This window comes from Aulonocara sp. 'chitande type north' Nkhata Bay, linkage group LG11, assembly GCF_057382095.1.
Source record: "Aulonocara sp. 'chitande type north' Nkhata Bay isolate Kocher_YH1m ecotype deep benthic linkage group LG11, A_spYH_male_GT1.1, whole genome shotgun sequence".
Classification (NCBI taxonomy): domain Eukaryota; kingdom Metazoa; phylum Chordata; class Actinopteri; order Cichliformes; family Cichlidae; genus Aulonocara; species Aulonocara sp. 'chitande type north' Nkhata Bay.
The window spans coordinates 38,821,523-38,836,634 of record NC_141354.1 but is presented as its reverse complement, the minus strand read 5'-3'; the positions used below and the strand labels follow the sequence as shown (position 1 = coordinate 38,836,634).

The 15,112-nt window shown below is 45.1% G+C and overlaps 1 protein-coding gene across 2 annotated transcripts; it reads left to right on the top strand.

Annotated features, from left to right (window-relative positions):
* Positions 1–1,619: 1,619 nt before the first annotated feature.
* Positions 1,620–12,605, top strand: cmtm7 (CKLF-like MARVEL transmembrane domain containing 7). 2 transcript variants are annotated; one of them, XR_015131607.1, is made up of 6 exons: positions 1,620–1,836; positions 5,014–5,190; positions 6,208–6,306; positions 6,543–6,621; positions 7,411–7,661; positions 7,758–12,605. XR_015131607.1 is itself a non-coding variant. In XM_086312592.1 (5 exons), the coding sequence occupies exons 1-5, from the start codon at positions 1,726–1,728 to the stop codon at positions 7,416–7,418; spliced, it is 474 nt and encodes a 157-aa protein (XP_086168718.1). In that variant the 5' UTR covers positions 1,620–1,725; the 3' UTR covers positions 7,419–12,605. The 2 variants fall into 2 exon arrangements, 1 of the variants encoding a protein (XP_086168718.1); XM_086312592.1 differs by having other exon boundaries at positions 7,411–12,605.
* Positions 12,606–15,112: the final 2,507 nt, after the last annotated feature.

Genomic DNA, 15,112 nt, shown 5'->3' with positions numbered 1-15,112 from the left:
ATTCGTGCCTCTCTGGAAGCTGCTGCTGCAGTGCTTCCTGACAGAGACCACACCTCCACTCAGCCCACAGGTCAACGCTGACACCTCAGCCACCCAAAAACCTGCACACACAGGATGTCTGCTTCAAAATAAAGGCCAAACAAACACAAGCAGACTCACAGCATGTTTCAGTCAGAAAACAACATAAAGTCCAGCGTTATCAGGCACCACTCATGATTGTGTGTGTCTGCTGCAGCCGTCTCAGACTGATTAAAGTTATCTTATAAATGACTCTCACATGTAAAGGGAAATAACAGAAACCACAATATTACAATGACATAAATAAAGATGGGATTCAGTGATATTACTGACTCTCTAGCATCTGTTTAATTTCCTGTTAGGTATCCTAACAACAAACTATGGTCTTATCAGAGATCTCCCCACATTATTTTCTGAATCATGATGGATCATGAAGTATCTGATGGAAAATTAAAAGAAGCAAATTCACCAACAAAACGAGAGCCGTGTTTGAGTTAGAATAAACACCTCAAACATCAAACTTGACGTTCAGCTTTAATATAATTTTAATTGATCATTTTAACTTATTTTTATAAATCAAATTTCATTTATTATAAAACAAGCAACAATAAATAAATGAGATAAAATCACCACAACCTGCAGTTCCTGTGATGTCCAGCAGGGGCAGCAGAGAGTCAGTCCCCATAGACTCCCATGTTAAACTTTACAGCAAAGATATAAACTGCTTGGTCTCTACAGATTCCCCCTTCATAACAACTGTAACCGAGTAATTGATTTTTTTATCTGTGAGTTTTGAGACTTAAATTTATGGGCGTGGCCAGTCATTGACTAACAGCTGGATGGTCACAGGGTGTGGCTGGAGTCCCTGAACTGGACCTCTGCACGGTGTTTGTGCCGCTGGAGCATTTTGGAGAATTTTTAATGACATCATGTGGCCAATAACATGTCTGCTGTGAGGTCCTATACTAACAGAGTGTTCAAGAAGGCGGAGCTCCAGTTTTTAGTGACTGAAATTCAAGGATTTCACTGAGGGTACACCAAAGCTTTGGTGATTGTTGAGTCATATACGGGTGATGTATGTTGAGCTTGACACATGAAAGAAACGCAAAAGCAGAACACGACATTTTATTCACAGAGGATGATGAAATGACCAGAATTTACACGAAAATCGAACGAACTGTGATTTAAAATAAATGTTAATGACCCAATCTCAATGATGTGCGCGCAAAGTTTCTGTCAGAGTGGCTCACCTGTGAAGGAGGAGAGTGATAAGATGTTATTGAACACTGATTAGCAGACATATGTGTGTGTGGATGTACACTAATAAGAAAACAAGGCTCTAAAATGTCCAAAACCAGGGGGTGACGTCAAAGTGGTGGTGTCCATCTTTATATACAGTCTATGGAACTCATAAAAATTGATATTTCAGACACACTCAGAAAAATACACTCAAAAAACAAATTAAATTAAAAACATGCTACTGTTATTATACTGAGAATATATCAATACACACTGAAGTGTTTTGAGAGGACGGGGTTTTGTCGGTGCTTTTATTATGAAATATATCCCGGAAGCAGTCGCGTTTATCTGCTGCGCGTTGACGTCAGCGATAAAAACGGGCTGTGCCGTGTCGCGCGGTCGACGGTGACTTTCCGCTGCGGTTAAACTCGTTTAAACGTTTCATTTACCGTGCTGTTTACCGGCATCATGTCTCACACCGTCATCACCACGACAACAACCACCAGGACATCCGGGGAGAGCGGCCTGAACCTGGGCTACACCCAGACCATCCCGGGACTGCTCAAGATCGGACAGCTGGTAAGAGTCGGTCCGGTGGACAAACCCCGGGGCTTTACCCGGTTCTACCCGGGTTTGTGTGCGCCTGCTTTTCTAAAGATTTAGACACGAGAAACTTTAACTGTGAAATATTTAAACGACTGTTGTTGTTATTGATCGGCCTGTGATGCTCGGAGTGATCGGCTCCTGATGGAGAAATATTGATTTTCGTAAAAACTTCCACCCAGACAGGGACGGGCGAACAGAAAACGGGGCCCGGGGCTCAGAGACAGCTACAGACCCCCAGGCTTTTACAGGGGACCTCTCCAGCTGTTTTACGTGTCCTCGTGTTATTATAATAGCACCGTTAGACCCACTCAGAAGGCACTTTATTAGGTACACTTTACTGGCACCAAACATTTGGATCCAGTTTTTCCTTCAGAGATGTTTTAATTCTTCATGGCTCAGAATCAACAAGCTGCTGGAAACATTTCTCAGGGGCTTTGGTCATGTGATCACAGTGAGATGATTTTGTGACATGGAGCGTCATCCTGCTGGAAGCAGCCAATCAGAAGATGGTACACTCTGGTCAAAAAGGGATGCCACACTCAGGCAGGCTGTGGCGTTTCGGTGAAGCTCTTACCGCTGAAACAGGCCAGAGTGGATCCACACTTTCATGCTGCTTCCTCAAACTCTGACTCCATCATTGACGGTTGCAGCAGAAACTGAGACTCATCAGACCAGGCAGCGTTTCTCTGATCACCTGGTGTGGTCGTCTGCTGCCGTAGCCCATCTGCTCGATGTTCCACACGTTCATTGATGCTCTGCATGCGATGGTCGTAACGAGTGTTCATCATGATGATCTGACACCCTCGTGTCGGTGTTGTTCCCACATCATCATCATAAATGTTGTTCCAGGTTTAACATTGCAAGTGACCAATCACATTGTTGTGATGTCACACTTTTGCGACTTCGTAAAAAAAAGCGCTGTAAAAAAAAAGTCTGCGTAACGGCCTCTGTCCTCCGATGCAGCGATTTGAATGTTTGCATTTCAGGATGCTGTTCTGTAACAAACGGTAAGATTTATGCATGTTGTCCTTGCAACATTGGAATTTCGTAAATGAATGAATCGCTCGGCTTGCAAAAGTATGACGTCACAACAATGTGATTGGTCACTCGCAATGTTGAACCTGGAACATTTATGATGATGATGTGGGAACAACACCGACACAAGGATGCCAGATCGTGCTGTATTCGAGGTCCTGGTGCCTTCCTGTCAGCTCAGAAATTGGTTTCTGACACACTCAGACCAACAACCATGTTCAGAGTCACTCAGGTCGCCTTTCTCCATCATTCTGAACTTCAGCAGGTCGTCTCAGTGAGTCACTGCTATGTGATTGGCTGATATTTGTGTTGGCGTGCAGCTGAACAAGTGTACCTAATAAAGTGTCCGGTGAGTCTGACCGTCTGTGTAAAACCTTTTAAAGGGCGATCGTGGCTCAAGAGTTGGGCGTTCGTCGTGTAATCGGACGGTTGCCGGTTCGAGCCCCGGCTCCGACAGTCTCGGTCGTTGTGTCCTTGGGCAAGACACTTCAGCCGTTGCCTACTGGTGGTGGTCGGAGGGCCCGGTGGCGCCAGTGTCCGGCAGCCTCGCCTCTGTCAGTGCGCCCCAGGGTGGCTGTGGCTACAATGTAGCTGCCATCACCAGTGTGTGAATGTGTGCGTGACTGGATATGTAAAGCGCTTTGGGGTCCTTAGGAACTAGTAAAGCGCTGTATAAATACAGGCCATTTACCATTTAACGCCGTCTCAGAACAGACCTGCAGGAGTGAAGCTCGCCTCCTTCATTATTTCTGAACACGGTGGTTTGTATGCAGTTTCCTATGTGTACTCCAACACGTGTACTCCAACACGTGTACTGTCAACAGTCTGAAACGTGTTCCTCTGAGACCACGACGCTGGAGGGTTTGGTAATATTCTAATATTCTTTGAACTAAAACAAAAACACAAATCGGCTGCTGAACGATTACTCAGACCCAACGGCTGTTTGACCCAGAACAACCATGTTTACAGCTTTCTGCCACATTTGGCCTGGTTGGTTCAGGCTGTGCCGTCACATCAGGAGCAACTCCTGCTTATGTGAGCTAAATATCAGAGTTTCTGTGGCAACAGAGCAGGGCTCTGGAGTGCCACCAGTTTTTTAATGGTGCAACTAGAAAGAAAAAAAAGGTCTCTGCAACTCTGAACGTCTCCGTGTGGTCAGACACACATCATGCCCCTATCGTGGTCTAAACCAATCAGAGACAGTCAGGGGCGGGACCTCTCTGATATGGATATCGAGTCATTAAGTCCTGAATGGACTTTTAAATATAAACGTATTTTGCCAGAAACACCAGAATCTCAGGTTAAAGCTCACAAACTATTTCAACAACCACCAAAGTGTCCCCCCCCCCCCCCCCCCCCCCCCCCCCCGCTGCCTTTCAGCAGCAGGCAGGTCGTCAGAGGAGCCGATGTGACGAATACGTTTAACGTTGCCTACAGCATTACCAAAGAGAGCCACGCACTTTAAGGACAAGCATAAGATTGTTAGTTAATCATTTGCAAATGAATATTGTCTGTGACATCAGTTTCCCCTTTAAAAGTGCACATGTAAAACTGCAGCGTTAGGCGATGTGGTTGAAAGCTTTGGGTGCGCCTAACTTTTGTGCTGATGCGCCTAAGAAAAACATTTAGTGGCAAAAAGTTAGTGTAGAGCCACAGAGCCAATCAGAGCCACAGCCTGCACACATCCCCACACAGCGTTTACCTGAGCTGAAGCTGCCAGAACCAAATGTACCATTTATTTATTTATTTATTTATTTATTTATTTATTTATTGTCTGAAAATAAAAACTCATTTTACATTTGATGCCAGCAAGAAGTTTTAAAAAGCTGGGACGGGGAGTGAAAACATGATGAGTGTGACATCTGCAAACAGTCCAGCAGTGACATTTTCACAGTGTGTGGAGCTCATGACAAACCGGCCGATCCTGAGGTGGAAGTCGCTGCACGCGCTCAGGAGCTCTTCTGAAAACCGTCGGCCGTGAACGCGGCGCATCGCTTTCTTCTCTTTTGCTTGTTTAAACAAGCAGATGCAAAAACATGTGATGCACGTCCTCAAACCGCTGCTCGCCTCTAATGCAAAGGAAGCACATATTAAAATGAATTTCCCTTTTGCCAGATCTCCCTGCTCATCGCCTTCCTGTGTGTGTTCTGCACTCGCGGCTGGCCCAGCTGGCCGGCCTTCCAGTACTTCGAGGTGGTGACGCTGTGGTTCCTCGTAGCCTTCCTCATCTTCTTCCTCATGCACCTGTGCAGGCTGCAGACGAGGATGCCCTGCATCAACTGGCCGCTGACGGTAAGAGGAGCGACGCTTCCATCCGTCTGTGTCGGTCTCGCTTCTGCATTTCAGCCAAACTTCTGCATCGAAGACTTGAGCGTTTGATTCTCAGCGTAGCGTAACAGGAAGCTGCTGTTATGCAACGCAGAGAAGCCAGAAGAACCCAAATGTTCCTCTGGCTTCTCTGTGGAGTTCAAGGAAGGAAGAGAGCTTCTGATGTGCGGATGCTTGCAGTGCACCAGCAGTCCCTCGTTTACCTTCCTGACCAGTCGGCCGTGAGCAGAGGTGATTTTCAGAGCAAATCTCAGACTTTTGATCAAAATGAAACAAATCAGCTGCTGCAAATTGTTCCTTAACCTTTTGAGAGCTTTGTGACCTTGAAAAGGTTCATGAGCACCAAACGTGCTGGGAGATCTCAGCCTGAGACGAAACATCACCCTGCAGCTGTTAGTCGCTCGGCTCAGATTTATGCTTCCACACATGGCGAGACTTCCTCTTCCTGTTCTGTTGAATCCAGAGAAATGTTAAACATTGTGAGATGATTGCTGATCTTCATGTGGACGCTGCACATATATGCAGTCTGCTCAGCTGTAAGCAGTACTAATAAAGCTCCACAGCAGAGCACCTGCCTCCATGTCACCCGACCCCCAGCATCCTCTGCACATCTGTACGCACATCTGTTCAGCAGCGGTCAGGCCCTTGCTCTTATTTTGAAAGTCCAGCAGCTGCGGTGCAGGTCTGGTTCCTGTGCTGAACTCTCAGCGAGCTCATCCGGCTGCAGGATGAGAGACGTGCTGGAAATTAAAAGCACTTCCTGTCCAGCGGTATTTATTAATGAATCTATGAAAACTCGTGCGAGTGAAACGGGACTTGAAGCTCCGGCAGAGTGAATGTTTGCATCCTGGTTTCAGAAGCAGACCCGACTTTGAAGCCTTCACTAAAGCGGAGCTCTGAGGAAGGCTCGGAGCTCCTCTGTGGTGGACACGAGGTGCTGACAGATGCTGAGAAATGTTTATTGTTCCTCTGCTGTTTCAGGAGTTCTTCCATTACTCTGTGGGATGCATCCTCATCCTCATCGCCTCCATCATCGCCTCGGCGAATAGCGGTGGAGTTTCAGCGCTGGTGGCCGGATCGGTACGTAAGCGCACAACTGCGAGACTCGCGTTGTGTCACTTTGCAGCAGACCAGCTGTGTGTGGCTCCTGCAGACCGAGTCCTCCCTCTGATCACGCAGGACGTCACATTAAGTTCTTTCCTGAGAACAGAAATCTGGTCCTGCCTGAACTTCTCTGAGCTGAGTGCGATCCGTCAGTAGACTTGAGCAGCTTTACTTTGAAAGGTGTTTGTAACGCATTGTGTGTTCGTTCACAGGTGTTTGGATTCATAGCGACGTTCCTGATGGCCGTGAACTTGTGGACGTCTTACAGCGTGGCTTGTGGGCCTCAGTCTGGTAGGTGCTGTCCTTCACCTGCTTCTGGTCTGAGCCTGTTACCTGCTCACGTGGTTTTGGGTTAAACGTCTCCAGCGCTGGGCGAGGGTGTCGTCTTTTTAACGCGCTGCAGAATCAAACCTTCATGGCCTCATCTGCTTTTTATGAGCACGTTTCAAGTGAAGCATGTTGTTAAATTGCAGTGCATTCAGGGACTAGTAAGCGTTTTGTGCTCAAAGTCGATGTTAGAGGCAGGAAATCGGACGAGCGTGAGGATTTGTGACAGTTTGGCTCAGAGCAGCTGCGACACTGCAAGGAAGGAGCAGGGGTCACGGGGTCACGGGCCACCTCAGTCAGAGCATCAGTGCGAGGTGCTGCACAAACGGTCCAATCTGCAGAGGCTCCACCCACAGCACAGCCTCGATGGGTGCAGCCAAAGGGGGGCCGACACAACATTAGGCACACGGTCATTATGTTACACCTGACTGGTGCATATTTGTCCACAGTTGGACTGAAGGGGGCTGCGTACCACATTTAAAACATTGTTATCGTATAAATAATGCAAGCGTGCACCTCCCTGCTCGAGCTGAGTTCCCTGTGATAAGAGGAGGGTTTCCCTGAGGAATGCTAACGATGCTAACGATGCTAATCAGTTAAAAGTGCTTTTTTTTTTCCAAACAGTGAGCCAACTGTTTTCTTCGAGCCACATCCAAAGATGTGAGGCCGATCCACATGACAGCAATTACTTCCACTGCCCTGAGACTCTAACACTCTCTCCCCGCATGTTTCTCCCATCATGCTTTTCTGCAGCCATGTAAAAAGCGTCCCGTCATGATGGAGTCAGATGGCTGTGTTGGCAGTTTGCTGTGTCCTGGTTCTTCTCTGCCAAGCGACCACCTGGATAAATCGATGTGATCATAACTCTTACTGCAGAGGAGCGCCGACGCAGCACCGGCTGGGCTGGACAGCAGTCAGTGTCATTCTTTTACTTCCTCGTTAAATCGGACCGCTGTGGTCACGTTTCCATGGTAACGGTGCTCTGGGTCACATTTGAACCATCGGTAATCCTCATTCATGAACGACAGCACAGTCACCTGGAATTGTCACCTTTATTATATTTCCCATCATTCCTGTTGTTTTCTTTCTTTGTCCTTAAGAATGAGGCGTGGGCTCTAAAGCGATGGCGCCCTCACACTGCTGTGTGCCATAAATGAGCGTGTCCTCACGGTTTACAGCGCCCATCCTTCTGCTCCTTTGAAACTTCCTCGAGCTCTGCAGAAGCAGTTTGGACCACAGATGCATTAAAATTACAGCAGTTCTACTTTAAAATATTAGTGTTGAAATATTTTTATCACTCAAACACGAGTTGCATGCTAATGTTGTTGTTAGCATGCTAAAAATTTACTCAGGGGCTGTAAAACAGCAGCATGCTAACAAATGAAACAGGTAAAACGTCGGCATGCCAACAAAGCAAAAGAACAAAACATCGTCATTTTTGGCGAGTAAAGACACGTGGCAGAAATCGTTATTTCTTTGATTGTCAGGAAGCCCGTGGGCGGAGTCTAACCTGCTGGAGGTTCAGTTTGTTTTAGCCAGCTGGGTCATTTTTAAAGATTCAAGGAAGCTGAAGACGCTGCATGTAAACAGTGCAAACCACACGCATGTAAACAGGTTGCAAGTTTTAATGATTGAAAAAATCTCACATTGATTATGTGGGTCAGTAATGATGTCATTGTTCATTTATATTACAAAACAAGCTGCAGATAAATATAAGAACCAGTTTGACTCATGGACACGCCCACTTACATTAAAGACAAATGTCTCCAGCTGTTCTGCTTGAGATGCTCGAAAACCCGACAAATACATCAGAAAACACGCGGTTCAGTTTGTGTCGCGTTAAATCAGACCACAGCTGGGAGCCGTGTGTCCCGTAGACACATGTACAGGAGATAAACCTGAATGTTTTTGTGTGTCGAGAGGTGTTCTGTGGGAAGCTCCAGTGTTTGATGTCTGCTTGTGGGATTTACTGACAATAAGAGAAATAAAGGCCAAAGCACAGCGTCTGTGTTATGGAGGAAGAACATGTAATATGTCACTGACGTGGATTCAATCTGTAACTGAACAGTTTAGAGACGTTTCAGCAGGAACTGCAGATTATTGTAATTACTCTTTTTGTTCAGCTGTCCTCGGTGCTTAAAAGAACCAAACTTTTAGCCATTTGAATTTAAAATTCAGTCTGAATTTTGTATTTAAAAAGCACATCTGTGATTATTTTAGAGGATGCCAAAAGAGAGCGATGTATAAATTATATCAGGATTAAAAATGAACTGTGTGGAAATCTGTGCAGATTAATAAATGTAATGACATGGATTCATTCAGATTATCCAAATATTCACGTGATTAATGATCAATGATACTTCGTTCAGAGGCGCTGAGATGGATTCAAATGAACCAAAGAGATTAAAAGTGTGTATCTATGGACAGACGAAGACATATTGTAGTAAATATTAAACATCATCCATTTAAAAGTGTTTGGATTTATAATTATATGTTGGAAGCTACATTTTTGGAGAATGTGTGTTTTCCAAAAGAAGTCATTGCAACGCCACATCAGTGAACGCACAGACGAGCTAACAATGAAAAGATGCTGTAAATATTCAATGTGCTGCACTGAGCGCAGCGTGTTAGCCGTTTTACAATCGTCCGACTGTTTAAGCACAATCTCTGCGTACCTCTCCCAGCCCGTTCGTTCTGATCATAGTTATTTAATCTGTGCTTTCACTCAGTGACAGAAAACTTTTATTAATCTGCACACGGTGACGTCCACTCCCGCTAACTGCTAGCTCCGACCGCATGCAGCACCTCTGGGCTGTCAGCTCTGCAAACATCTCTGATTGACTCAACGCTCAGTTGAACTTACGTGGAAAATGAAGTCACACCTCTGAACCTAAAAACTTTAACGTGAACAATCGTTACGAATCGAGACAGAGACGCCAAATGTGGCAGGTAGCCAACGTTAGCCGAGACGTTAGCTTACAGCTAAGTGATTATTAAAACAAATTGAAGAGACAGAATTAAGAGTTTGTTGAAAATGGTTAAACCATGCTTATGTTTTCTGTTGACTGTGCATTACTGATACATAGTTAACATTTTATTAAATGGAATTTAATGAAGAGGTTAATATAGCAGCACTAGCTAACAAGCGTGACCTAGCATGACTATTGTTGATGCCACGCCCATTTTTTCTCGGCTGCACTGCCGATCTGATTGGACAGGAGGGGAGTTCATGCTAACATGTCAGTGTTCACATGACAGCTGCTGCTTGTCTTATTGGTCTTTAATAACAAAGTGCCATTTATTGTTTGATTGTTTTTAGCGATTAATCCCAGTTTACAGGTGTGCAGATAAACTGCTGTGAACGTCTTGGAGGAAAAACACATTTCCAGTTTTTCTGCTGCGTGTTCTTCATAGAACCCAAACTGGTTTCGCTTTAATTCTTAGAATAAAAAGGCTCAAAGTTAGACCCTTTTCTGCCACCTGTCGTTAACAAACGAGTAAAACCATTCGGTGTGTAACGATAATCCTGAGATTACTGCCTTACTGTGCGATGCTTCTGACTGTGCACTGAATGTGTCTGAAATTTCCTCTGAAGTAGCTCAGAGCACCAAATGAAGGCCTGACCTCTAATTGGATTCAAACTGAATGTTAAACTGTGGAAGGTTTACACAGTACTTTGTAGTACATTTAAATACCCGTTAGTGTCTGATCCTGGAGCCTCTACACACTGTGTGACATCGTAACGGGTTCCTGCTCGACTGGTCTGTGGGAACCGTCAGGATGTTCTAGTTGGTGTAGGAACTTGATGAAAGCATGTGAGCTTTTTGTACGAATGCTTTCAGCTTCAGACAACTTCATAAACTAACTTTAAAAAGCATAATTAGGTTGTGGTGGCTTAGCGGTGCAGCGGTTGGAGCTTCATGTTCTCCCTGTCTGGGTTTCCTCTCACAGTCCAAAGACGTAGGTGGGGTGACCTGTCCAGGGTACAAGCCCCGCCCACAGGGTTTCAGTAGTAAAACGTGCCACTGACTGAGACACTGAATAAGAGCGGTCACTCAGCTCTTCGTTATCTGAAGCTGGTCATGAAGTCATGTGACCCTGCAGGTAGAGACTGCGAGTTCCTCATACAGTCACGGTCCTGTTTGATAGGCTGCAGGGACTGACTTCACAACAGTGACATCACATCCTGCCTGCTCCCAGTGAGTCCGGTACGTCAGGGCCTGAACCCCTGAGGGTCGCACAGTGTGGAGGGGTTCCCGTCCCATTAACGTCACGTGTCTCATAAGCTTTATTTCACGCTGTGATGCTGTTCGTAATGGTGCACCATGCTCACTTGCTGTGCTCGCTGCCTCTTTGGTTTCCTGTCTGCACCAGCTTCATTTGTAAGAGTTTGGTTTCTTATGCACTGATAAGCTTACTGCAGCAGGCCGTTACATCATCGTGTTAAATCACAACACGTGAAAAGATTTACATTTGAGTTTTGTATGTATTTACTATTTCTATGGTTGAACTTTTACTATGCTGTTTTTCCAGTTTGGGATAAAATTCAAACTTTTCTTGTTTCTGTTTCCTTGGACTTATTTTTTTTACCCTAAAGCTGGGCTTTAATTTTCCGTCTGGATGTTTTGCGTGAATCCAAAACGAAGGTGTTTGTCAGTCAGAGTGGGACAGCGATGTGGTTTTCCTGAAGGCTATTTGAAGGCGTTGCTGTGAGCGTTTACAGTTATTTCCATGCCTCGAGTACTCTGATGGATCCGGGCTCCACCATAGACAAACCACACTGTTTACATTATTTATTTTGGCTCCAGCTTGATGATGATATTCTCACTGATGCAAAGTGACCTGATGTATGGCTGCGTGTCCACTGGGGGACAGAAACATTCATTAGACTGGCTATGAATCTGGACCGCTGATAATACATTACTGCTCATTACATTTTTCACTGTCGGAGGGAAACGACTCGGTCTCCAGGTGAGATTTGTTTGTACAAATGTTCCAGTTTAGTGGAAAGCAGCCAAAGCTCGTATGCAATTGGGCAAGACTTGGAAGTCTTCTAGTTGTACAAGTCTTGACCCTGTTTTCTACACATGCCACAGATTCATTTACAGCAGCACCAGGCTCAGGGAGGGGCGGGGCCAATCACTGTGATTGGTTGGTGAGAGAAGGAAGACAGGATGAAGACATGCTGTGGAGGAGAGACAGAGATTAATAACAGATATGATTCGATGCAGAGAGTCTGTGAACACATAGTGAGTGAGAAACGTGACTTTCTTTAATCTCGAGTCTGTTTGTTTCATTTGAGACCAACAAAGCTTCACACATGGAAACATTTTACTCAACAGCAACTTTTAGTCTCAGGTCTATTCTTTCATTTTTAATGCCACTGATTGTGTTTCTACTACAGACTAAAGTCCTGCATACATTTGGTCGATTATTCAGCTCATATTAAATCTTTTTGTTTGAGCTGAATCCCGTCACTGCTGTTTCCTGTGATGACACACGGGGCGGCGCCAGGAAAAGCTGTAACAGCAGGTCGTGGAGCAGCCGTCCTAACAGCTGTTTCAAAGGTTTTCTTTCTCCAACGTTAAATTCTGATTGGACGTTTGCTTCTTAAAGTTCCCGAATCTGTGAATCGAATGTTTGAGATCGAGACTAGGATAAATGTATACACATGAGAGCGAGGAGCCCAGTGGACACGGTCACCTGGTAGTTCATTTAGTGTTTTCTCCAAAGTGCCTTAATGTTCTGTGGGTGTGGATTGGTCACTTGACTTCTGTGAGGAGCCACGATCAGGCTGGACTTGTGATTTTATTATATTACAATAAAAGATGTGTACAGTGTTTGAGTGACATCACAAACACGAGTTGTTTTTCTACATTTTTAAAATGTGTTCAAACTACAAGTTGTGATTTATTGCATGTTGTGAATTAAAGGCTCATTGCACCAGTTCTGTCTCTGCTAGTTTCATAGAACACGAGGAACAAACACATGAAAAATGGAAACAAAGTATTATTAAAGTTAACAAAATGATGCATTTATCTGTTTAGTAACGTCTTTGTGTAAAACAGTCATCAGTGTGTGTAGAGGTTTAGCATTTTGCTGTGGGTGGAAAAATCTGTGTGTAAAATAAATGCTTTCAGTTTTCGCTAATCTGATGTTTGAGGCACATTTTGAAAACACATGAAAGCGTTAGCGGCATGTAGAGAACCGTGTGGATTATTAGCAAACATTAGAAAGATAAAGAGTCCTAAAAGTTGTCCCTGTGGAAAACCCACAGCACTGTATCCATCCATCCATTCGCTTCCGTTTATCCTTTTCAGGGTCGCGGGGGACGCTGGAGCCTATCCCAGCTGTCATAGGGCGAGAGGCGGGGTCCACCCTGGACAGGTCGCCAGTCTGTCGCAGGGCCAACACACAGGGACAGACAACCATTCGTGCTCACTTTCATTCACACATTCACACCTAGTGACAATTTGGATTATCCAATCAACCTGTCCCCACAAGCTGGATGTCTTTGGACACTTTATCCAATCCAACTTTATTTATAAAGTACTTTAACACAGCCAGCACAGGACCAAAGTGCTGTACAGCAGATATGTTAAGAAAAAAAATAAAATTTCAAACAGCCCTGTATTAAAAAACAACATAGAACCAACTAAAAACAGTTTGGGAGCTGCTACAGCAAAAGCACGATCTCCTCTAAGTTTACGCCCTGTCCGGGGTACATGCAGGAGCAGCTGATCAGCTGGCCTGAGAGAGCAGGTGGGTGTATGAGGCTGTAGCAGCTCAGAGAGATGAGATGGGGCGAGGCCGTGGAGAGCTTTAAAAGCAAATAAAAGAATTCTAAAATGAATCCTAAAAGTATTGGCAGCCAGTGAAGTGAAGCTGAAACGGGAAATGTGCTCAAACTGTCGAGTGCCAGTTAAAAGACGAGCTGCGGCATTTTGCCTCCTCTGTAGACGAGTAATATATGATGCGCTGACCCCAGTATAGAGTGCATTACAGTAATGCAGCCGAGTGCTAACAAAGGCGTGGATAGCTGTGAAAAACCTGCTTTAGCCAGCTGCCTCAATCTGACTGCCAAACGTCAGATCACAGTCACTTTGACCCCCAGGTTTGTGACAGCTGGTTTAACATGCTGGGCAAAGGAATCTAAATATTGGGGGTCTCAGTGGGGCTACCAAAAACCATCACCTCGGTCTTTTTGTCATTGAATTTTAAAAAGTTAAGAGACATGCAAGCCTTAATTTCAAGACACTGAAGTAGTGGCTGTGTGGAGTATGTGTTCAGTCATCAGCATAAAAGGGGAATACAATGCAACTGAGTTAACTCAGTACAGAACCAAGAGGGGGCCGAGAACTGAGCCCTGTGGGACACCACACCACAGAGGACAGCACGGCAGAAAAAGTTCACCCTGCCAAGCAGGACCTGAACCACTCCAGGGCCCCTCGTGCCCACCCAGTGCTCCAAACCAGAGAGTAATATGGCGTGATGCACTGTATCAAGCCAGCTGTCAAATCTAAAAGCACCAGAACAACACAGTCCCGAGCGTCAGGAGCTAAAAATATGTCCTTAAAACTTTGAACAGGGCTGATTCAGTGAAAGGGTTTAAAATCTGACTGGAAAACATCTAAAACATTTTGCTTTCCCAGGAAGGCCATTCATTGGCTGTGAGCTCTTTTCAAGACATTTGGAAAGAAAAGGTAGTTTGGAGATAGACCTGTAATTTACAAGAGTCATAGGATCAAGAGCAGGTTTTTTAATCAGGGGTTTGACTACAGCATGTTTAACATCTTTAGGGACAACACCTGACATCAAACTGTGGTTTGCTCAAAAAGCAAAGGTCCAACTGCAGTTAACACGTGTTTTAAGAGTCGAGGAGGGGCAGCATCGTTTGGAGACCCTGCAGGCTTAAAATGACCAACAGTCTCCTTTAAAGCGGACAGAGTCACCGGCTCAAAGACAGCAGAGCAGGAAGCAGAGACTGAGAGGTCATGAGCAGAAAGATCTGAGCCCTGGTGGAGGAGACCTTCTCAATAAAACAGCGTACAAACCGTTCACAGGCTGCGGACGAGGCCTCGATACAGTCGGAGCAGAGTTAATGGTCCTAAATAAAACACGTGTTGTGACAGTTTGACGGAATAATGTCAGATACGTGTTTTTTACAGTTGTGTTTAAAGCAGATGTGTAGACTGATGCTCAGTTTGATGGTACAAACGTATCAGGAGTGACATCATTGATATTTACTAGATACAGAACACAGTGAGCCTACACTGTTCACTGCATCACTCCATGCTTGCACTGAGCACCACCTGCTATCATGTATATATCTACTGAGCACTTTTCAGTTTTGCTTTCTTTCAGCGTTGTCTGACAGTATGTTTTGCACTAAGCAGCAATTTGCTAATGTTGTAAAGCTGCTCAACATTTGGAAATAAAACCCATTCTGATTCTG

Bases quoted from the DNA above. Each gene is read 5' to 3' on its own strand.
- cmtm7 (XM_086312592.1), top strand. From the start codon at position 1,726: ATGTCTCACACCGTCATCACCACGACAACAACCACCAGGACATCCGGG. The intron at 1,837-5,013 runs GTAAGAGTCGGT...CCCTTTTGCCAG, and splicing joins TGCTCAAGATCGGACAGCTG to ATCTCCCTGCTCATCGCCTT. The intron at 5,191-6,207 runs GTAAGAGGAGCG...CTGCTGTTTCAG, and splicing joins GCATCAACTGGCCGCTGACG to GAGTTCTTCCATTACTCTGT.